Raw genomic sequence first — 23,279 nt, forward strand, 5'->3', positions numbered from 1 at the left:
AGAGATGGAGAAATGGACAGAGAGAGAGAGAGAGAGAGAGAGAGAGCTGCTGGAGGGCACTAGAAAGTCAGTGTCCTAGATTAGCTCTCACACGCCCTTCTCCCCCCCCCCAGCCACACAGACTGTGTATGTGTGTGAGACAGGCAGTCTGTGCCGTGCTGTGGGCGCTGGCGTGGGGAGACACCAGCCATTTAGACATCTGTCAGCTGCTGATGAAAGAGTTCAATTTAGTGGAAAATCTCAGACAACCTTGTCTGGCGGACGGGCTGACAGGTTTTAACTCACATTTGTATTTGTGTTTGTGTCAGACCTGTTTTCCAGTACTATTTCAGGTATTTCATTTCATACTCAAATGCACTCCCTTGCATTAAACCCAGGTATGTGAAAGTAGTATTTAAAATAAGTATTTGAAAATACTTTCAAATGCAATTTGGTCGATTCAAATAAAAAATATATGATTTGGGCTGTGTATTTAAAAATACTTTTAGAACAAATACACCAGTCTCAACGTCAACAGTGAAGAGGCGAATCCGGGATGCTGGCCTTCTAAGCAGAGTTCCTCTGTCCAGTCTCAACGTCAACAGTGAAGAGGCGACTCCGGGAGGCTGGCCTTCTAAGCAGAGTTCCTCTGTCCAGTCTCAACGTCAACAGTGAAGAGGCGACTCCGGGAGGCTGGCCTTCTAGGCAGAGTTCCTCTGTTCAGTGTTCTTTTGCCCATCTTAATCTTTTATTTTTACTGGCCAGTCTGAGATATGGCTTTTTCTTTGCAACTCTGCCTAGAAGGCCAGCATCACGAAGTCGCCTCTTCACTGTTGAAGTTGAGACTGGTGTTTTTATGGGTACTATTTAATGAAGCTGGCAGTTGAGGACTTGTGTGGCGTGTGTTTCTCAAACTAGACACTTTAATGTACTTGTCCTCTTGCTCAGTTGGGCATCGGGGCCTCCCACTCCTCTTTATATTCTGGTTAGAGCCAGTTTGCGCTGTCCTGTGAAGGGAGTAGTACACAGCGTTGTACGAGACATTCAGTTTCTTGGCAATTTCTCGCATGGAATAGCCTTAATTTCTCAGAACAAGAATAGACTGACAAGTTTCAGAAGACATTTCTAAGTGACCCCAAACTTTTGAACGGTAGTGTGTGTGTGTGTGCTTCTGGCTGTGTGTGTAGTGTGACTACTTGTGTGTGTGTGTGTGTGTGTGTGGAGGTCCAGACTGCGGATGGCTGTGCAGCAGGGGAGGGTATTATGTTCTTAAATATCTGCAGAAGGAGCTGCGGGCATGTTTTCAGTCGATAGATGTTTTGGGGCCAGTTTAAAGCACAGCTCAGTGGTGACATTAGAGGCTCTGAGAGAAGCGGGCCCCCCCTAGCTACGTGCCCCGACCAGCCATCTCCACCCTAATTTCTCCAACCCCCCTCACCCACAGTCCCCAGAACTTCATTAGCTGTTCATTAGAAAGAAAACTCTTACTTTAAGTTTTTGTTCCTCTAAAACAGAGTCCCCCCCGTCTCCTTTCACTCATCTAAAGCTACTTGGCAGATTTGGGGAAGGGAGGAGGCACAGTGTGTGTGTGTGTGTGTGTGTGTGTGTGTGTGTGTGTGGAATCACTTAGGCATATGTCCAGTCCCTGTTCAGACCTGTGCAGGTTTCAGTAAGATCTCCATTAACACATCATAGCACAAGCACAACACACACACACACACACACACACACACACACACACACACACACACACACACACACACACACACACACACACACACACACACACACACACACACACCTCCATCCAGCACTTTTGCAGTCTGCTGCCAAAGCTGGAGGCTTAGAGAGAGAGGGGGGGGGGGGGGGTGGACAGGCAGGGAGTTGTCGGAGGAGAGAGGCTGCTTTTCTAAAGTGTGTCCCTCCAATATGTGGCTGGCAGTCTAGGCCTTTCTTTTGTGAATTCCGTGTTGGAGATGGGGGGAGTATAGGAGTACTATGCAGGGCGGTACAGAACATCCACGTTTACACTCACTACCACATTCTCTCCAGACTGTTCACACTCAACGCCGTACTCAAACATGGCAGCCATTCAACTGTTCCTGTGTGTGCCGTAAATCAATATGGCTGCTGTTCAGCTCTGCCAGCCGCTCTCGTCCAATATGTCCTCCGTCCAACTGCTGTGATTGGATCTCACCCTGTCAGGGCCTACAGTTTAGAGCGCAAGAATGAACGAGGGAGAGACAGAGAGCCAATATAAACATTGTTCTACTGCCTTTTACAAGAGAGGGAGAGACAGAGAGCTAACAAGCACGGATTGCTTTGTAGCTGAACTCATTTATGGCCTTGCCCTAAAGCGAACTGTGCTCTCCCTCTATGCTTTCCTCATCACTCCATCCTCTCCTTAGCTCACCTCTCTGTCCATTGCTCTCTCTGTCCACCTCTCTACCTCCACTCAACGATAAAGCATTTATGGACTCTCTCTCCCACTACATCCCTCCCTCCCTCCTCCCAGAGGAAGGTCAGTCAGTACTTTATTAAAGTCAAATTCAAACATATCCTCAGTGCTGCATTGCCTTGGAGATCTCAGAGGAGGCCATTTTAAATTAGTTAATCATGACCTCCCAAAACCGCTCAAATGGATGTGATTATGGTGCTATTGATTCAGCCCTGTGTGTGTTCGTTTTAGAGTGTTACCTGCCTGGGGAAAAGAGGGACAGAGGGAGGAGGAGTTGGCAGAGGAAATGAGGAAGGGCGGTAATTTCACGTTCCCCTAATCTTCAAATGTTTAGAGCATGTGACGTATCATATCCACCCTCCGTCCTCATATTCGTCCTCATATCCACCCTCTCTAACCCAATAGGTCCATCGACTAACCAACAGAGGAAATACGGTGTACAGACTTCCCTTCCCTCTAATCTAAAGGCTTCCAGAGCCTCAGAACAGCCAAGGCTGCAGCCTGCCAACACCCCAAGCAGGAGTAACCGTGGCCCAGGGGCCTGTTAAACCCAGAGGAGCAGCTAGAGACTTCCAGAACCTGGGAGGGGAGCCGAGACAAAATCCTATTGCTCATCTATCACTCCACTGTGTTTAATATACACACAGGGACAGAGGACAGCAGCAGGAGTCTGGTAGAGGAAAGGCCCCTACAGCACACACACACACACACACACACACACACAAATATTTTCATACGCAGAATATATAATGTAGTCAGACACAAATGACACAAATAAGCATCTAAATGCAGTTAGTGACAGAGTAAAGGCCTACACACACACACACACACACACACACACAATACAGACAGCCACAGTGTGTGACGTGACAGTAATGGGAGATGTCCCCTGGTAATCACTGACACTGCGTGACAGCAGGGCAGCGTGGGCCGTGAACACACACTCACCCCTGTTAAGGTCTTTATGTTATGCAGTGCGTTCTGGGCTTCAAGGGCAGCTTTCCGTGTGTAAAACGTGACAAAACAGCACCCTGGGAGGAGAGAGGGGGAGAGAGATGAACATGATAAGCAACCAAAAAAGTGTCCTTAATTTATTCATACAGTTTTACGTCATCCGTCAAAAGTAGGCACAAGGAGAAACCAGCTTAGCATTTACATGAAGAAAACATTCACGATTTTAAAACAATTCAGTATTAATGACTTGAGTAACAGTACTTCAGAATGACAGAGACACATCAAAGAGAGAGAAAGGGAGAGAGGGAGGGAGGACAGGAGCCAGTCAGAGAAAAAGAGAGAGCGAAAGAGAAAGAGAGAGAGCGAAAGAGAAAGGAGAGAGAGAGAAAGAGACAGAGACAGAGAAATGAGACAGAGACAGAGAGAGAGAGACAGAGAGAGAGAGAGACAGAGAGAGAGAGAGACAGAGGCAGAGAAATGAGACAGAGACAGAGACAGAGAGAGAGAGACAGAGAGAGAGAGACAGAGAGAGAGAGAGAGAGAGAGAGAGAGAGAGAGAGACAGAGAGAGAGACAGAGAGAGACAGAGAGAGAGACATGAGAGAGAGAGAGAGAGAGAGACAGAGAGAGAGAGAGAGCGAAAGAGAAAGGAGAGAGAGAGAGAGAGAAATGAGACAGAGAGAGAAGGAAAGGTCTAGTCATTATACGGTAGATGAAATAGTCATCTCCAGTGTAGGTAGCAGACAGTCCAGCTGTAGACCATTAAGCCACAGTCAGCAGTATAAGGAGCAGAGGAACTGCTGAGTCATGTAGAATCACTTTTCACACATTTACAGTTTTCAATTCCTCATTTTTTGAGATGTGCGTGAATGACTAGTCCTGCTGTCCATCCATCTCACTTCCGTTATGTTGCACAGGTACCCCTTTGCAGAGGGGTTGATGATTGCATTCTTTTGGAAAAGGTGGCTTTAAAATGACCAGCGTTTTCATATGGTGTTGTCTGTGTTTGGGATGGTTAAGGTCTTGGCCTAGCATGAAGGGAGTGCACTGGGATTTCCATAGAGTAGGGCTTGTGTATGGGCAGGTTTGAGCTTAGTGTAACAGTAGTAGTCTGTTTTACAATTCCCATAGTGTATAGCCTGTGTATAGGAGGGGTTATCCTAGCATTAGCTGTGTGCTGTGATGTCCATGGTGTGGGGCCTGTGTATAGGAGGGGTTATCCTAGCATTAGCTGTGTGCTGTGATGTCCATGGTGTGGGGCCTGTGTATGGGAGGGGTTAGCCTAGCATTAGCTGTGTGCTGTGATGCCCATGGTGTGGGGCCTGTGTATAGGAGGGGTTATCCTAGCATTAGCTGTGTGCTGTGATTGCCACGTTGTGGGGCCAGTGTATGGGAGGGGTTAGCCTAGCATTAGCTGTGTGCTGTGATTGCCACGTTGTGGGGCCAGTGTATGGGAGGGGTTAGCCTAGCATTAGCTGTGTGCTGTGATGCCCATGGTGTGGGGCCTGTGTATGGACAGGTTTGAGCTTCGTATTAGCACTGTTGTCATTCCCATAGTGTAGAGGCTGTATGGAAGGGTTAGCCCAGAGTCTGGAAATACATGTGTATTGTGGTTCCCAAAGCACACAGCCTATTTAGCTCTTATAGTGTCATCATAGGTATGGGGGGGGGGTTAGCGTGTTAGTGGTGTGTATTGTGATTCCCTAGCATTAGTGTTGTATCAGCGTTGCTTAGCCTAGCATTAGTGTCTTAGCCTAGCATTAGTGTCTTAGCCTAGCATTAGTGTCTTAGCCTAGCATAGGCCTATTGTGATCTCCATAGGATAGGGCATTTGTATGGGATGGTAAGTGTAGCAGTAGTGGTGTGTATTGTGATTCTCATAGGATAGGGCCTGTGTATGGGATGGTAAGTGTAGCAGTAGTGGTGTGTATTGTGATTCTCATAGGGTAGGGCCTGTGTATGGGATGGTAAGTGTAGCAGTAGTGGTGTGTATTGTGATTCTCATAGGGTAGGGCCTGGGTATGGGATGGTAAGTGTAGCAGTAGTGGTGTGTATTGTGATTCTCATAGGATAGGGCCTGTGTATGGGATGGTAAGTGTAGCAGTAGTGGTGTGTATTGTGATTCTCATAGGGTAGGGCCTGTGAGGGCTAGCGATGCGGCCTGTGGTTGACTGTCCCTGTTGGTGTGCTGTCAGGAAGAGGATCAAAAAGCAGAGCATAGTTCTCACACACTAAGGCTGCGTTTAGACAAGCAGACCCATTTTTTGGGTCTCATCAGGTCTCTTCACATCAGATCTTTTTCCATATCAGGTCTTTTTCAGAGCGTATGTGATTGGTCAAAAGAACAATTAGTGAAAAAAATGCATGCACAAAACTAGCAGTAGTGTACTCAATGCTGTGTCCGAGACCACCTAAAGCCAGACCAATTCAAGACCAAGACCGGAGGGGGGGCGAGACCGATTCATGACCGGAGGAGGGGCGAGACCGAGTCAAGACAGGAGGAGGGGAGAAACTGAGTCAAGACCGGAGGAGGGGCGAGACCGAGTCAAGACTGGAGGAGGGGCGAGACTGAGTCAAGACCGGAGGAGGGGCGAGACTGAGTCAAGACAGTAGGAGGGGTGAGACTGAGTCAAGACCGGAGGAGGGGCGAGACTGAGTCAAGACCGAGACCGGAGGAGGGGCGAGACCGAGTCAAGACCGTTGGAGGGGCGAAACTGAGTCAAGACCGGAGGAGGGGCGAGACAGAGTCAAGACCGGAGGAGGGGCGAGACCGAGTCAAGACAGGAGGAGGGGCGAGACCGAGTCAAGACAGGAGGAGGGGCGAGACCGAGTCAAGACCGGAGGAGGGGCGAGACCGAGTCAAGACCGGAGGAGGGGCGAAACTGAGTCAAGACCGGAGGAGGGACGAGACCGAGTCAAGACCGGAGGAGGGGCGAGACCGAGTCAAGACCGGAGGAGGGGCGAAACTGAGTCAAGACCGGAGGAGGGACGAGACCGAGTCAAGACCGGAGGAGGGGCGAAACTGAGTCAAGACCGGAGGAGGGACGAGACCGAGTCAAGACCGGAGGAGGGGCGAAACTGAGTCAAGACCGGAGGAGGGACGAGACCGAGTCAAGACCGGAGGAGGGGCGAGACCGAGTCAAGACCGGAGGAGGGGCGAGACCGAGTCAAGACCGGAGGAGGGGCGAGACCGAGTCAAGACCGGAGGAGGGGCGAGACCGAGTCAAGACCGGAGGAGGGGCGAAACTGAGTCAAGACAGGAGGAGGGGCGAGACCGAGTCAAGACCGGAGGAGGGGCGAGACTGAGTCAAGACCGGAGGAGGGGCGAGACTGAGTCAAGACAGTAGGAGGGGCGAGACTGAGTCAAGACCGGAGGAGGGGCGAGACTGAGTCAAGACCGAGACCGGAGGAGGGGCGAGACCGAGTCAAGACCGTTGGAGGGGCGAAACTGAGTCAAGACTGGAGGAGGGGCGAGACTGAGTCAAGACCGAGACCGGAGGAGGGGCGAGACCGAGTCAAGACCGTTGGAGGGGCGAAACTGAGTCAAGACCGGAGGAGGGGCGAGACAGAGTCAAGACCGGAGGAGGAGCGAGACCGAGTCAAGACAGGAGGAGGGGCGAGACCGAGTCAAGACAGGAGGAGGGACGAGACCGAGTCAAGACCGGAGGAGGGGCGAGACCGAGTCAAGACCGGAGGAGGGGCGAGACCGAGTCAAGACCGGAGGAGGGGCGAGACCGAGTCAAGACCGGAGGAGGGGCGAGACCGAGTCAAGACCGGAGGAGGGGCGAAACTGAGTCAAGACCGGAGGAGGGGCGAAACTGAGTCAAGACCGGAGGAGGGGCGAAACTGAGTCAAGACAGGAGGAGGGGCGAGACCGAGTCAAGACCGGAGGAGGGGCGAGACTGAGTCAAGACCGGAGGAGGGGCGAGACTGAGTCAAGACAGTAGGAGGGGCGAGACTGAGTCAAGACCGGAGGAGGGGCGAGACTGAGTCAAGACCGAGACCGGAGGAGGGGCGAGACCGAGTCAAGACCGTTGGAGGGGCGAAACTGAGTCAAGACCGGAGGAGGGGCGAGACTGAGTCAAGACCGAGACCGGAGGAGGGGCGAGACCGAGTCAAGACCGTTGGAGGGGCGAAACTGAGTCAAGACCGGAGGAGGGGCGAGACAGAGTCAAGACCGGAGGAGGAGCGAGACCGAGTCAAGACAGGAGGAGGGGCGAGACCGAGTCAAGACAGGAGGAGGGGCGAGACCGAGTCAAGACCGGAGGAGGGGCGAGACCGAGTCAAGACCGGAGGAGGGGCGAAACTGAGTCAAGACCGGGGGGGGACGAGACCGAGTCAAGACCGGAGGAGGGGCGAGACCGAGTCAAGACCGGAGGAGGGGCGAAACTGAGTCAAGACCGGAGGAGGGACGAGACCGAGTCAAGACCGGAGGAGGGGCGAAACTGAGTCAAGACCGGAGGAGGGACGAGACCGAGTCAAGACCGGAGGAGGGGCGAGACCGAGTCAAGACCGGAGGAGGGGCGAAACTGAGTCAAGACCGGAGGAGGGACGAGACCGAGTCAAGACCGGAGGAGGGGCGAAACTGAGTCAAGACCGGAGGAGGGACGAGACCGAGTCAAGACCGGAGGAGGGGCGAGACCGAGTCAAGACCGGAGGAGGGGCGAGACTGAGTCAAGACCGGAGGAGGGGCGAGACTGAGTCAAGACCGAGACCGGAGGAGGGGCGAGACCGAGTCAAGACCGTTGGAGGGGCGAAACTGAGTCAAGACCGGAGGAGGGGCGAGACAGAGTCAAGACCGGAGGAGGGGCGAAACTGAGTCAAGACCGGAGGAGGGGCGAAACTGAGTCAAGACAGGAGGAGGGGCGAGACTGAGTCAAGACCGAGAACGGGAGGGTGACTAGGGGTCCGAGACTGAGTCAAGACCGAGACCGGAGGAGGGGCAAGACTGAGTCCAGACCGAGAACGGGAGGGTGACTAGGGGTCCGAGACAGAGTCAAGACCGAGACCAGAAAAATGCAAGTCAAATTAAAGACCATGATTATAATTTAGTCAAATCACCACCATAATAAGAGTTCAGAATGTCCAGTATTTCTGTGTTTATATTTCAGAACAACATATGGATTTTTTAGACATTCAGAATAGTGAAGAAATGTATGTTGATGAAAATAGAGCCACTCTACATATATTACTATCCCAAACACAGTGGAGCACAATGGGCCTTCTACGCCTTCAGAGAAGGGCTAAGAGTTGTTAGAATAATGAGTATAATAATAATGATGTTTTGATTTAAAAGTTTTTGTCAAAAAGGGTTAACACTGAGGGTTAACACCAATTAGAATGTTTCTTTGCTGGTCTCTGGGGAGATGAATCTAGCTAGCTAAGTCAGCCATCAGCTAGGCCATCAGAAGCTATATAAAGGCATATGCCATTCAACTGTATTTAGGACAACGATCAAGCAATCCCATTTTGCCTTAATGGGTGGGACTGTTTTTACAAAAACTTCTGCCTACTTGAAGGCCAGCAGGTGTTAACAAAGATGATGTCGTTGCTAATGTGTTAGCTTCTCTCTTTTCAAGAATAATGATCATCATCTGCTGAGGGGAACTGTGTTTTTTTATTCCAGCGTGTTTGTGGTGTTAGACATCTCTTTGAAAATAACTTGTGTGTGTGAAACATGGTTGCATTTAAAGTGGAACTGACAGCATTTTAGCAACATGACATTTACAACCCCAGGAAGAATATGACACATTTTTAAACATTTTCTGACAAGTGATCACTTAGATATGGTCATTTTCATAGATTCTTAGAATGTTTGGTTATTACGGACAGTAAGGCATTTGTGAAAAGTCTATAGTAATATAGAGTGGGAAAGCGGCCGTGCATTTGGACAATTAATAGACTCTGTAGTAAATAAACCTAATAAAAGCATCTGTCTTGTCCAGGACCGGAGTCTACACAGAACGGTGCGCTATAGCCAATCAGAGCTACAGTAGGCCTTTATACAAACAAGCCATTTGTCACGCAGACCTTCCATCATTAATTTTGAACTGGACTGTGTGTTTACGGGCAGTTGTAACAGCACGACTTTAGATCATTAGAACGCATTCGCCAAAAGTCACAAAATACACCTGAATGGATTTCTGCAAATATGTAAATACCACAAGGCTCTCTCGCCCTTAGTTATGCACATCAACAACAACAAGGTCCACAACTAATGTTAGCCAGAGCAAGATAAGCTAAAATCTAACGAAGGAACATTAGATAAACCCTCTCAAACCTTTTCAGCTAGTTGGCCGTCAAAATTGCACTGATAAACAATGGGGAATTGTAGCCACGTCCTTCTGCAGCTTGCCTGCCAATGCATGCTTGTCCCAACCAAGCACCCAAGCTAACTGGCTAGTTAGCTAGCTTTCTACTTCCAGACACAAATGAGAGAACAACTGACTCACCTTGACTAGCTATGACTTTTTTTTCAACTTTTACTTACACGGTCATATTCAGGAGGTGTTGCGTGTTCGTAAATTCATCAGTTGTTCTGCGCTCTGGCACACTCAGACGAGAGTGCTCTGAAATCGGAGTATATATATATTTTTTATTTAACCTTTATTTAACTAGGCAAGTCAGTTAAGAACAAATTCTTGTTTACAATGACGGCCTACACTGGCCAAACTCGGACAACGCATGGCCAATTGTGCGCTGCCCTATGGGACTCCCAATCATGGCTGGTTGTGATACAGTCTGGATTCGAACCAGGTTGTCTGTAGTGACGCCTCTAGCACTGAGATGCAGGGTCTTAGACCACTTGGGAGTGCAGCTAGTCAAAGTGAATTTGCGAATGCAAGAGATATTCTAATTGGATAACAGTTGTTCAAGTTCTTGCTAGCTAACCAAATGACACCTGCAACTCTAGCTGTGTATAGCCACCGAAAAACGATGTGAGGGGAAAAAGTCAGTTGCTCACCCACTCCTCTAATGGTATGGCATGACATGCTCCTAGCAGCTAGCTAGCTATCTATCCAGCTAACGTTAGGCTCCGTGTTTTTAGCTTGCTACATAAATAGATACTCTAGCCTATTAGCCATGTTATGTCTGACTTGTGATCCTTGCCCTTGCTAGTTTGATTGTATTGACATTCCCATCCTTAGTTACAATCGTCCGTTTTTGTCCAGAATAATGAGTCATTGAAACTGAAATCCCAAATGGAGACAGCAAACAATGTAGCAGGCCAGCTGTGTATTGGGGAATTATATTAATCATACATTGAACTGCATCCATCTATTCTGCCAACAATGCCTTAGACTTCGGCATATCAAATATAACCTATTTTTAAGATCTCTTATAAAGTTGGTTTTGTAGCAGAAACTGGGAATTTGATATTTTTGACTGATATTATGATTTTCTGTTTGTTTCATATCTGCAAAGTAGTTAGAACTCTGTCAGTTCCACTTTAAACTTTAGGTCACCGGTTACTTGGTGTGCTAAACGTGAAATGTTTTTTTGCATTGGGAAGTAATAGTCAACTGGGAAATGCTTATTGTTTTGTTTTTGTTTTCTTATGAATGGGACCTATTGGTTTATGGACTGCTTCTCCTTTTACAGCATGCTGTGTGTGACTGCTGTCTTTCCATCGGCCCTATGCAGTGGTGTAGTGGTTTCTGGAGAAGTGGGTATATTAACATTTTGCCAAAAAGTTCTTAAACGGCCTGCCCAGCAACGGAAAGGAACGCTGTTTTCCTCTGTTTTCATGAGTTTTCACTATCAAAATATAATTTTTTAAAATATAAATAAAATACAAAAATGTGATGGTTTAAGTCCACCACAATGCTTAAACCACACCAATCTGATTGGGTGTACCTCTGTCCACCCAGGCCCATCCATGTCTACACCCCTGATGCAAAAAGCACGTTGACAATTGTGCATCACAAATAGCCTACTAACCAACACTTCGGACTTAACTTTTTAAATACCTGGTTTGCATACCCATTGTTGGCTTAGTTACCATAGACTGGTAGATATCATAAATTGAAATGTCTTTCCTACCGATGTGATTCTTCTGTGAGCTGCTCTATGCCAAAACACGTTGCGAGCTGCACACGTCCTGCCTGCACATGATATTCCGCTGAAACGAGGTTATGTGCTCGGCACACAAGGCTACTTTATGCATGATTGCTCTATTGTACTGTATAATTGATAAGTCGTATAGCTCCACTACGCTACTTTGATAAGCATCAGTAGCGATTAAGAAGTCAATATACGCAACATCCACCGAAAAATATGTGAGTGTACGGCTTATACCCGTGTATAGCATCCCCTACACCACTGGCCTTTTGTGTTTTACTAAAAGTGCACCCTCCTACATGAGTGACCTGGTATTACGGTTCATCTCCTTTCAGAATCACCAACCTGTCACACACTGAAGGCCTATAGGTTCACCACTGTACTAACCTGTCACACACTGAAGACCTATAGGTTCACCACTGTACTAACCTGTCACACACTGAAGACCTATAGGTTCACCACTGTCACACACTGAAGACCTATAGGTTCACTACTGTACTAACCTGTCACACTGAAGACCTATAGGTTCACCACTGTACTAACCTGTCACACTGAAGGCCTATAGGTTCACCACTGTACTAACCTGTCACACACTGAAGACCTATAGGTTCACCACTGTCACACACTGAAGACCTATAGGTTCACCACTGTCACACACTGAAGACCTATAGGTTCACCACTATACTAACCTGTCACACACTGAAGACCTATAGGTTCACCACTGTACTAACCTGTTACACACTGAAGACCTATAGGTTCACCACTGTACTAACCTGTCACACACTGAAGACCTATAGGTTCACCACTGTCACACACTGAAGACCTATAGGTTCACCACTGTACTAACCTGTTACACACTGAAGACCTATAGGTTCACCACTGTCACACACTGAAGATCTATAGATTCACCACTGTACTAACCTGTCACATACTGAAGACCTATAGGTTCACCACTGTCACACACTGAAGATCTATAGATTCACCACTGTACTAACCTGTCACACACTGAAGTCCTATAGGTTCACCACTGTCACATACTGAAGACCTATAGGTTCACCACTGTACTAACCTGTCACACACTGAAGACCTATAGGTTCACCACTGTCACACACTGAAGAACAATAGGTTCTCCACTGTACTAACCTGTCACATACTGAAGACCTATAGGTTCACCACTGTACTAACCTGTCACACACTGAAGACCTATAGGTTCACCACTGTCACACACTGAAGACCTATAGGTTCTCCACTGTACTAACCTGTCACATACTGAAGACCTATAGGTTCACCACTGTACTAACCTGTCACACACTGAAGGCCTATAGGTTTACCACTGTCACACACTGAAGACCTATAGGTTCACCACTGTCACACACTGAAGGCCTATAGGTTCATCACTGTACTAACCTGTCACACTGAAGGCCTATAGGTTCACCACTGTCACATACTGAAGACCTATAGGTTCTCCACTGTACTAACCTGTCACACTGAAGACCTATAGGTTCACCACTGTACTAACCTGTCACACACTGAAGACATATAGGTTCACCACTGTACTAACCTGCCACACACTGAAGACCTATAGGTTCACCACTGTACTAACCTGTCACACACTGAAGACCTATAGGTTCACTACTGTACTAACCTGTCACACACTGAAGACCTATAGGTTCACCACTGTACTAACCTGTCACACTGAAGACCTATAGGTTCACCACTGTACTAACCTGTCACACACTGAAGACCTATAGGTTCACCACTGTCACACACTGAAGACCTATAGGTTCACCACTGTACTAACCTGTCACACACTGAAGACCTATAGGTTCACCACTGTCACACACTGAAGATCTATAGGTTCACCACTGTACTAACCTGTCACACACTGAAGACCTATAGGTTCACCACTGTCACACACTGAAGACCTATAGGTTATCCACTGTACTAACCTGTCACACTGAAGACCTATAGGTTCACCACTGTCACACACTGAAGACCTATAGGTTCACCACTGTACTAACCTGTCACACACTGAAGACCTATAGGTTCACCACTGTACTAACCTGTCACACACTGAAGACCTATAGGTTCACCACTGTCATACACTGAAGACCAATAGGTTCTCCACTGTACTAACCTGTCACACTGAAGACCTATAGGTTCTCCACTGTACTAACCTGTCACACACTGAAGACCTATAGGTTCACCACTGTACTAACCTGTCACACACTGAAGAACTATAGGTTCACCACTGTACTAACCTGTCACACTGAAGACCTATAGGTTCACTACTGTACTAACCTGTCACATACTGAAGACCTATAGGTTCACCACTGTCACACACTGAAGACCTATAGGTTCACCACTGTCACACACTGAAGACCTATAGGTTCTCCACTGTACTAACCTGTCACACACTGAAGACCTATAGGTTCACTACTGTACTAACCTGTCACACACTGAAGACCTATAGGTTCACCACTGTACTAACCTGTCACACTGAAGACCTATAGGTTCACCACTGTCACACACTGAAGACCTATAGGTTCACCACTGTACTAACCTGTCACACACTGAAGACCTATAGGTTCTCCACTGTACTAACCTGTCACACACTGAAGATCTATAGGTTCACCACTGTCACACACTGAAGACCTATAGGTTCACCACTGTACTAACCTGTCACACACTGAAGACCTATAGGTTCACCACTGTCACACACTGAAGACCTATAGGTTCACCACTGTCACACACTGAAGGCCTATAGGTTCACCACTGTACTAACCTGTCACACTGAAGACCTATAGGTTCACCACTGTGCTAACCTGTCACACACTGAAGACCTATAGGTTCACCACTGTCACACACTGAAGGCCTATAGGTTCACTACTGTACTAACCTGTCACACTGAAGACCTATAGGTTCACCACTGTACTAACCTGTCACACACTGAAGACCTATAGGTTCACCACTGTCACACACTGAAGACCTATAGGTTCACCACTGTACTAACCTGTCACACACTGAAGTCCTATAGGTTCACCACTGTCACACACTGAAGACCTATAGGTTCACCACTGTACTAACCTGCCACACACTGAAGACCTATAGGTTCACCACTGTCACACACTGAAGACCTATAGGTTCACCACTGTCACACACTGAAGATCTATAGATTCACCACTGTACTAACCTGTCACATACTGAAGACCTATAGGTTCACCACTGTCACACACTGAAGATCTATAGATTCACCACTGTACTAACCTGTCACACACTGAAGTCCTATAGGTTCACCACTGTCACATACTGAAGACCTATAGGTTCACCACTGTACTAACCTGTCACACACTGAAGACCTATAGGTTCACCACTGTACTAACCTGTCACACACTGAAGACCTATAGGTTCACCACTGTCACACACTGAAGAACAATAGGTTCACCACTGTCACATACTGAAGACCTATAGGTTCTCCACTGTACTAACCTGTCACACACTGAAGACCTATAGGTTCACCACTGTACTAACCTGTCACACTGAAGACCTATAGGTTCACCACTGTACTAACCTGTCACACACTGAAGACCTATAGGTTCACCACTGTCACACACTGAAGACCTATAGGTTCACCACTGTACTAACCTGTCACACACTGAAGACCTATAGGTTCACCACTGTACTAACCTGTCACACACTGAAGACCTATAGGTTCACCACTGTCATACACTGAAGACCAATAGGTTCTCCACTGTACTAACCTGTCACACTGAAGACCTATAGGTTCTCCACTGTACTAACCTGTCACACACTGAAGACCTATAGGTTCACCACTGTACTAACCTGTCACACACTGAAGACCTATAGGTTCACCACTGTACTAACCTGTCACACTGAAGACCTATAGGTTCACTACTGTACTAACCTGTCACATACTGAAGACCTATAGGTTCACCACTGTCACACACTGAAGACCTATAGGTTCACCACTGTCACACACTGAAGACCTATAGGTTCTCCACTGTACTAACCTGTCACACACTGAAGACCTATAGGTTCACTACTGTACTAACCTGTCACACACTGAAGACCTATAGGTTCACCACTGTACTAACCTGTCACACTGAAGACCTATAGGTTCACTACTGTACTAACCTGTCACACACTGAAGACCTATAGGTTCACCACTGTACTAACCTGTCACACACTGAAGACCTATAGGTTCACCACTGTACTAACCTGTCACATACTGAAGACCTATAGGTTCACCACTGTCACATACTGAAGACCTATAGGTTCACCACTGTACTAACCTGTCACATACTGAAGACCTATAGGTTCACCACTGTCACATACTGAAGACCTATAGGTTCACCACTGTACTAACCTGTCACATACTGAAGACCTATAGGTTCACCACTGTACTAACCTGTCACACACTGAAGACCTATAGGTTCACCACTGTCACACACTGAAGACCTATAGGTTCACCACTGTACTAACCTGTCACACACTGAAGACCTATAGGTTCTCCACTGTACTAACCTGTCACACACTGAAGACCTATAGGTTCACCACTGTCACACACTGAAGACCTATAGGTTCACCACTGTACTAACCTGTCACACACTGAAGACCTATAGGTTCACCACTGTCACACACTGAAGACCTATAGGTTCACCACTGTACTAACCTGTCACACTGAAGACCTATAGGTTCACTACTGTACTAACCTGTCACATACTGAAGACCTATAGGTTCACCACTGTCACACACTGAAGACCTATAGGTTCACCACTGTCACACACTGAAGACCTATAGGTTCTCCACTGTACTAACCTGTCACACACTGAAGACCTATAGGTTCACTACTGTACTAACCTGTCACACACTGAAGCCCTATAGGTTCACCACTGTACTAACCTGTCACACTGAAGACCTATAGGTTCACTACTGTACTAACCTGTCACACACTGAAGACCTATAGGTTCACCACTGTACTAACCTGTCACACACTGAAGACCTATAGGTTCACCACTGTACTAACCTGTCACATACTGAAGACCTATAGGTTCACCACTGTCACATACTGAAGACCTATAGGTTCACCACTGTACTAACCTGTCACATACTGAAGACCTATAGGTTCACCACTGTCACATACTGAAGACCTATAGGTTCACCACTGTACTAACCTGTCACATACTGAAGACCTATAGGTTCACCACTGTACTAACCTGTCACACACTGAAGACCTATAGGTTCACCACTGTCACACACTGAAGACCTATAGGTTCACCACTGTACTAACCTGTCACACACTGAAGACCTATAGGTTCTCCACTGTACTAACCTGTCACACACTGAAGACCTATAGGTTCACCACTGTCACACACTGAAGACCTATAGGTTCACCACTGTACTAACCTGTCACACACTGAAGACCTATAGGTTCACCACTGTCACACACTGAAGACCTATAGGTTCACCACTGTCACACACTGAAGGTCTATAGGTTCTCCACTGTACTAACCTGTCACACACTGAAGACATATAGGTTCACCACTGTACTAACCTGTCACACACTGAAGACCTATAGGTTCACCACTGTCACACACTGAAGACCTATAGGTTCACCACTGTACTAACCTGTCACACACTGAAGACCTATAGGTTCACCACTGTACTAACCTGTCACACACTGAAGACCTATAGGTTCACCACTGTACTAACCTGTTACACACTGAAGACCTATAGGTTCACTACTGTACTAACCTGTCACACACTGAAGACCTATAGGTTCACCACTGTACTAACCTGTCACACTGAAGACCTATAGGTTCACCACTGTCACACACTGAAGACCTATAGGTTCACCACTGTACTAACCTGTCACACACTGAAGACCTATAGGTTCACCACTGTACTAACCTGTCACACTGAAGACCTATAGGTTCACCACTGCACAAACATGTCTATAATAGATATGACGGCTGTTAAGAGACTGTATTAATGTTTCCAGAAAGGAGTGTATATATTTGGTCTGGTGAAGCGGTTTTACGTTCTGACTGAATGGAAGCTGATAATTAGGAGTTTTTTACTCCACTGGTCTCGGGGAAAAAGTACGAGTCCTCACTGTCCGAGACAGATTCAAGACCGAGTACACATGTATCCGACACAGAAACAAGACCGAGACACTCAATATGTGAGTTCACTGAGTGTACTGTGAATAGCCTACCTCTCTCTCAACATTTATATGAAGGCCAACAAGGCATAAAACACACCACACACACTACACTAGAGATACACACACATGCAGGCATGCACAAAACACACAGAGGAGAAAGAAAATATACACACACACAAAACGCAGAGAGAGGGGATGGGGGTGTAGAGAGCAGCCAGTGAGAGGAATATAGATTAGGAGAGAGACGGTGTTCATAAATGCTTTATATCTACTGAAGGAGCCTTTTGACTGCACAAAAAACCTGTGCCCTTCTCATACTGTCAATAACAACATCCACAAGTCCACACCATCATATTAGACAGAGAGAGGTGGGTAGAGAGAGGTGGGTAGAGAGAGGGGGGTTGAGAGGTGGGGGGTGGGGGGGGGTAGAGAGAGGGTAGAGGAAAAATAAAAGGGATGAGAGAGAAGACAGGGATGAAGAGGCACGGATGATTGGAGAGGGGTAAGAGAAGAGAGGACTGGCATGGAGGGAGGGGTGAAAAAGAGTAGAACGATTTCGTTTAGATTGCCGATTGAGTGCAGCCGACGAGGAACAGAATGTTAGCATGGTTTATTAACAGAGAGGAGAAAGAAGAGAGAGAGCAATAAAGATGGAGAGAGAGAGAGAGAGAGAGAGAGAGAGAGAGAGGAATGAAAATCACTCTTCTGGTTGTGCAGAGCTAGATGGAGGAGATGAATGGGAGGGAGGGGGGTTATAGACCCCTCTACACCAGGTTCCTGCACTCTTCACTGGGCCCCAGCACCCAGGAAGAACCCCTTCACCCCCGTGACCCCAGGGCTCCACTCAGCCTCTCACCCACATTAATTTACTCTGCTGCTGCAATTACTGACCACACCACCCTCTGGTTAGAGTGACTACACTGGAGAACACTATACTCTGTGTGTGAGAGTGAGAGAGTGTGAGAGTGTGTGAGAGAAAGAGAGAGCGAGAGAGAGAGACGGGAGAGACAGAAATAGATCATACTCAATAAAGCAGGAGAGGAGTGGATTGATAGAGGGGGAAGAGAGTGAGAGACGGGGGTTGGGAGGTACAATCAACCATAGTGGCCTGTGTTGAAGAGAGTGAGAGACGGGGGTTGGGAGGTACATTCAGCCATAGTGGCCTGTGTTGAAGAGAGTGAGAGACGGGGGTTGGGAGGTACATTCAGCCATAGTGGCCTGTGTTGAAGAGAGTGAGAGACGGGGGTTGAAGAGAGTGGAGACGGGGGTACATTCAGCCATAGTGGCCTGTGTTGAAGAGAGTGAGAGACGGGGGTTGGGAGGTACAACCATAGTGGCCTGTGTTGAAGAGAGTGAGAGACGGGGGTTGGGAGGTACATTCAGCCATAGTGGCCTGTGTTGAGAAGATAGTATCTTTGACAATATCTCCTTATGTCCACTGTACCTTCAGACCAGATTAGGACACACAGCACTTTACACTTTACAAATCCACCACAACTAACTGTGGAAAAACAGCTCCAAATGAAATCCTCAAAACGCTGTTTCCTGGCTAACCCTGAACACACTGAGTAGGCTTCCAGCACTGCACTGCTCTCCTATCCAGGCAACTAGCTTCACCACTGAGGTATGCCAATACACCCCCCCCCCCCCCCCTCCCCCCAGTTATAAAATCCACCTGCAGTCGCTCACTAATTGGACTTGGGTAGACAGCTAACAAAGCGTATGTCTTGTTATGGCAATCTAATTGGCTGTGCTGCTTTAGGAAAGAATGAAATAAATCAGTGTTCTGACTCCGGTCGGCCCGGTCTCTACTGAATCCATTAGAGGAGATAATTGTGTTGGGAGGCAAAGCGTTTGCCCAGCGTTGAATTAGAATTGTAACGGTGAATGTGTGCCACAGGAGAGCTGGATGCCCCTGGATACTACAGTGGGAAACCCCAGAGTGGATGTACATGGAGAGTGGTGATGGAGAATCAGATACTGTGAGCTATTATTATATTTCAGCGTGTGTGTTGCTGATATGAGGAGTCGTTCTTTCAGATACCATGGCTGGAAAATTGTGCAGTATATACAACTTGCTAATGAAGACATTACACCCATTTTGTGTGTGTGTGTGTGTGCGCGCGCACATGCTCTGTACCCAGGAGGACAGGTGCAATCATTAAGATGAATGACATAGTATGTCCCCTGCCAACACACACACACACACCTGTGCTGTACACACCCGGCTAGACAACAGACGCAAACAAACCTGGGATGCAAACTCTTGGAGAGAGAGGAGGACTGTCTTTGTTTACCCCTCTGGCCCTCTCTCATCCCCCTCTCATCCCCCTCTCTCAGTGCTAAATCAAATTCTCTCTCGCTCTCTCCACTCATCTGTTTATTGACTTAACACATTAAAGCAACAGCAGCCAAACTAAACTGTCCAGACTGCACTGGCCAGCGTTCACACAGACACACACAGCATCCATCAGATAGTCCAGGCCTGGGACCAGACTCAACTCACCTAGCAGCTGCCCTTCCTGCAGAATAACCATCTAAAGACAACCAGACCACTCAGACGGGAAACACTGTCTACGAACTGACTGGTGTTAAATGTATTCATTGTGCCATCTTTACATGAAAAATGGAGGAAAACATGTTCTAGAAGCATCAGTAACAGTATGTGTAAGGAGGAATGTGTGTATCAACTGGAAATGTGTATCTACCATCAATAGATTAGAGAACAATGGAGAGAGAGAGAGAAAAATAAAAAATAAACTCCACTTCACAAATCCAAATTACTCTAGTAATAGTCAAGAGAGAAGGATAGCTGTTGACCCGGCCTCTGGATCACCAAGACCGAAGGAGCACACTCCCTCAACCATCTAACTGAGACCACTCTGAAAATATGGTCATTCATTTAAGCTAAACAGACCGGGGGAAAAGGGGCACAGTTTCCTTGACACCAATGAAATGGGAATTGGCTCCTGTGCAACTGTGGAGCCGAGGGGGGCCATTGCGGGGGGGCCAGGGCTCTGACAAGGCCATGTCGCGCCAGAGAGTGCTTACTTAACGACGAGAAAACAACAGCGCCTAAAGCCTTGGAATATACAAGCCTAGACAGAGCTCTATCAAACAGCCAATTTCCTGTTCAATCCAATCCTCCATTTTACAGGCCAGAGAAAGAGAGAGAGCGAGAGATTGTTGAGTGTTTACAGTCTCAAGGAAGAGATGAGAGGCTGTTCTCCCTACTTAAAGTAAAGTGTCTATGAGTGACACTCTCCCACACTTTGACTCATCAACCAGATAAATCAGAGCGACTCAAAGGCTTAGCAACAGAGGAAGACACAATGGAGGAAGAGAGGAGAGGCTGACGAGAGCAAAGTATTGGCCTCATCCGTTACGGAGAAACAAAGAGGAAGAGAAGTCATCCAGAGGTTAGGGACACAGACAGAGGAGGAGATGCAGAGAGATGGAGAGGGAGAAAGGGAGAACGAGAGAGACACACAAGCATGAACACACTCAGACACACACGCATACAAACACATAGCACATGACAGTGAGCTTAGGCCGAATGATTTGATTTAGGCGTGTCCCTGTCTCCTCTTGGCAGACTGGTGAATTGCTGTGTCAAGGCTTGTGGGAGCTTGTGACTCAGAAAGAGAGAGAGAGGGATGGAGAGAGAGATGAGGAGGGAAAAGAGAGAGCAAAACAGAGAGATGCTGTGGGGATGAGGAGGTGAGGGAAAGCGCTTGCTCTTTCTCTTCCATTCTTCCTTTTTCATTTCTTTATTTAGTGAAGATAAATCAAATATGACATTAACAGGTGTGTGTCTGCAGTGGCCCTTACCAAAATCTCCTCTCTCTCCGTCTCCCTCTCCCCCATACATCTTCCATCCGCCTACTCCCACTGTCTCCTCAAGCTGCCTGTCATCACAGTGCATTCTGTTGCCTCTCTCTCGCTCTCTGTGTTTGATGTGTGTCTGCTAATGTGGCAGCAGCATTGTCTCATTGTCGGCTCTGCTGCCTCTTTTGTTTTCTCTCTGACTTGACAAGTTCATCAGGAAAAGGCGGATGAGATGAACATGTATATATTCATTGTGTTTTGTGTCAAAGACACAGTTTCAGAGAAATATCAGGCTGGAATTGATGGAATTGATACATGTGTACTGTACAGTATGCCTTTGTGTTCATTGCTTGCTTGTGTATTGTGTAGGATTGCATAAGCAGTGAGTGAGTGATTCTCCATCTTAACTTTGTTCGGCTGAGCGCTCTGGCTGTTGTGTGTGTGTGTGTGTGTGTATGACTGTCTCTCTGCCATACCTTTGCTCTGTGGAGGGTTCTGGCTGCGGTCTCGGAGGATGTTGATCTGATAGACGGCGCCATAGGGCTCAAACAGCTCCTTCAGCTCCTTCTCTGACCAGGAGCGAGGGATCTGGCCCACGAACATCTTGATGGCGTCTGGGTCGGGCTGGTCCGAATGCTCCAACGCACCGTTCATCTTCCCGGCCGTGCCGTTACTGAAAAGAGACCACAGGGGGGTGCTAGGTTTAATAACAGATCATAGAAGCTACACTACCGTTCAAACGTTTTGGGTCACTGAGAAATGTCCTTTTTCTGCCCACTAAAATAACATCAAACTGATCAGAAATACAGTGTAGACATTGTTAATGTTGTAAATGACTTTTGTAGCTGGAAACGGCGTACAGAGGCCCATTATCGGCAACCGTCACTCCTGTGTTCCAAGGGCACGTTGTGTTAGCTATTTCAAGTTTATCATTTTAAAAGGCTAATTGATCGTTAGAAAACCCTTTTGCAAATATGTTAGCACAGCTAAAAACTGTTGTTCTGTTTAAAGAAGCAATAAAGCTGGCCTTCTTTAGACTAGTTGCGTATCTGGAGCATCAGCATTTGTGGATTCGATTACAGGCTCAAAATTGCCAGAAACAAATAACTTTCTTCTGAAACTCGTCAGTCTATTCTTGTTCTGAGAAATGAAGGCTATTCCATGCGAGAAATTGCCAAGAAACTGAAGATCTCGTACAATGCTTGTGTACTACTCCCTTCACAGAACAGTGCAAACTGCCTCTAAGCAGAATATAAAGAGGAGTGGGAGGCCCTGGTGCACAACTGAGCAAGAGGACAAGTACATCAGAGTGTCTAGTTTGAGAAACAGACGCCTCACAAGTCCTCAACTGGCAGCTAAACTTGGATTAGCTAACACAACGTGCCATTGGAACACAGGAGTGATGGTTGATGATAATGGGCCTCTACACCTATGTAGATATTCCATTAAAAAAATCAGCCGTTTCCAGCTACAATAGTCATTTACAACATTAACAATGTCTACACTGTATTTCTGATCAATTTGATGATAGTTTAATGGACAAAAAATGTGCTTCTCTTTCAAAAACAAGGACATTTCCCAGTGACCCCAAACTTTTGACCGGCAGTGTACACCTGACATGACAGATGTGAAAGTACACAGTATTGACATTCTCAGGAAGATGGGAAGGAGAGGTCCACTGGGGCAGCAGCTGGTTCAAGGCTGGGTTCACTGTGCAGCCTGTAATGTTCCATTTATGCCATGCCCTCCCCCCCCACACACACACACAACACACACACCAAAAAGTTTTTAAACATCCCGCACCTTGAAAGTA

At 47.2% G+C, this 23,279-nt stretch overlaps 1 protein-coding gene across 5 annotated transcripts in view; it reads right to left on the minus strand.

Moving 5' to 3' along the window:
• Positions 1-22,133, minus strand: part of LOC139378617 (CUGBP Elav-like family member 2) — an 83,515-nt gene extending 61,382 nt beyond the window's left edge. For all 5 annotated transcript variants that reach the window (XM_071120943.1, XM_071120941.1, XM_071120942.1 and 2 more), the window contains exons 1-2: positions 21,943-22,133; positions 3,386-3,468 (exon numbers count right to left, since the gene is read on the minus strand). In XM_071120943.1, the coding sequence (XP_070977044.1) occupies positions 3,386-3,468; positions 21,943-22,120 (261 nt within the window). In that variant the 5' untranslated portion in view covers positions 22,121-22,133. The remainder of the gene's footprint in view (positions 1-3,385; positions 3,469-21,942) is intronic.
• Between the last annotated feature and the right edge of the window lie 1,146 nt (positions 22,134-23,279).

Source organism: Oncorhynchus clarkii, chromosome 21, assembly GCF_045791955.1.
Source record: "Oncorhynchus clarkii lewisi isolate Uvic-CL-2024 chromosome 21, UVic_Ocla_1.0, whole genome shotgun sequence".
Classification (NCBI taxonomy): domain Eukaryota; kingdom Metazoa; phylum Chordata; class Actinopteri; order Salmoniformes; family Salmonidae; genus Oncorhynchus; species Oncorhynchus clarkii.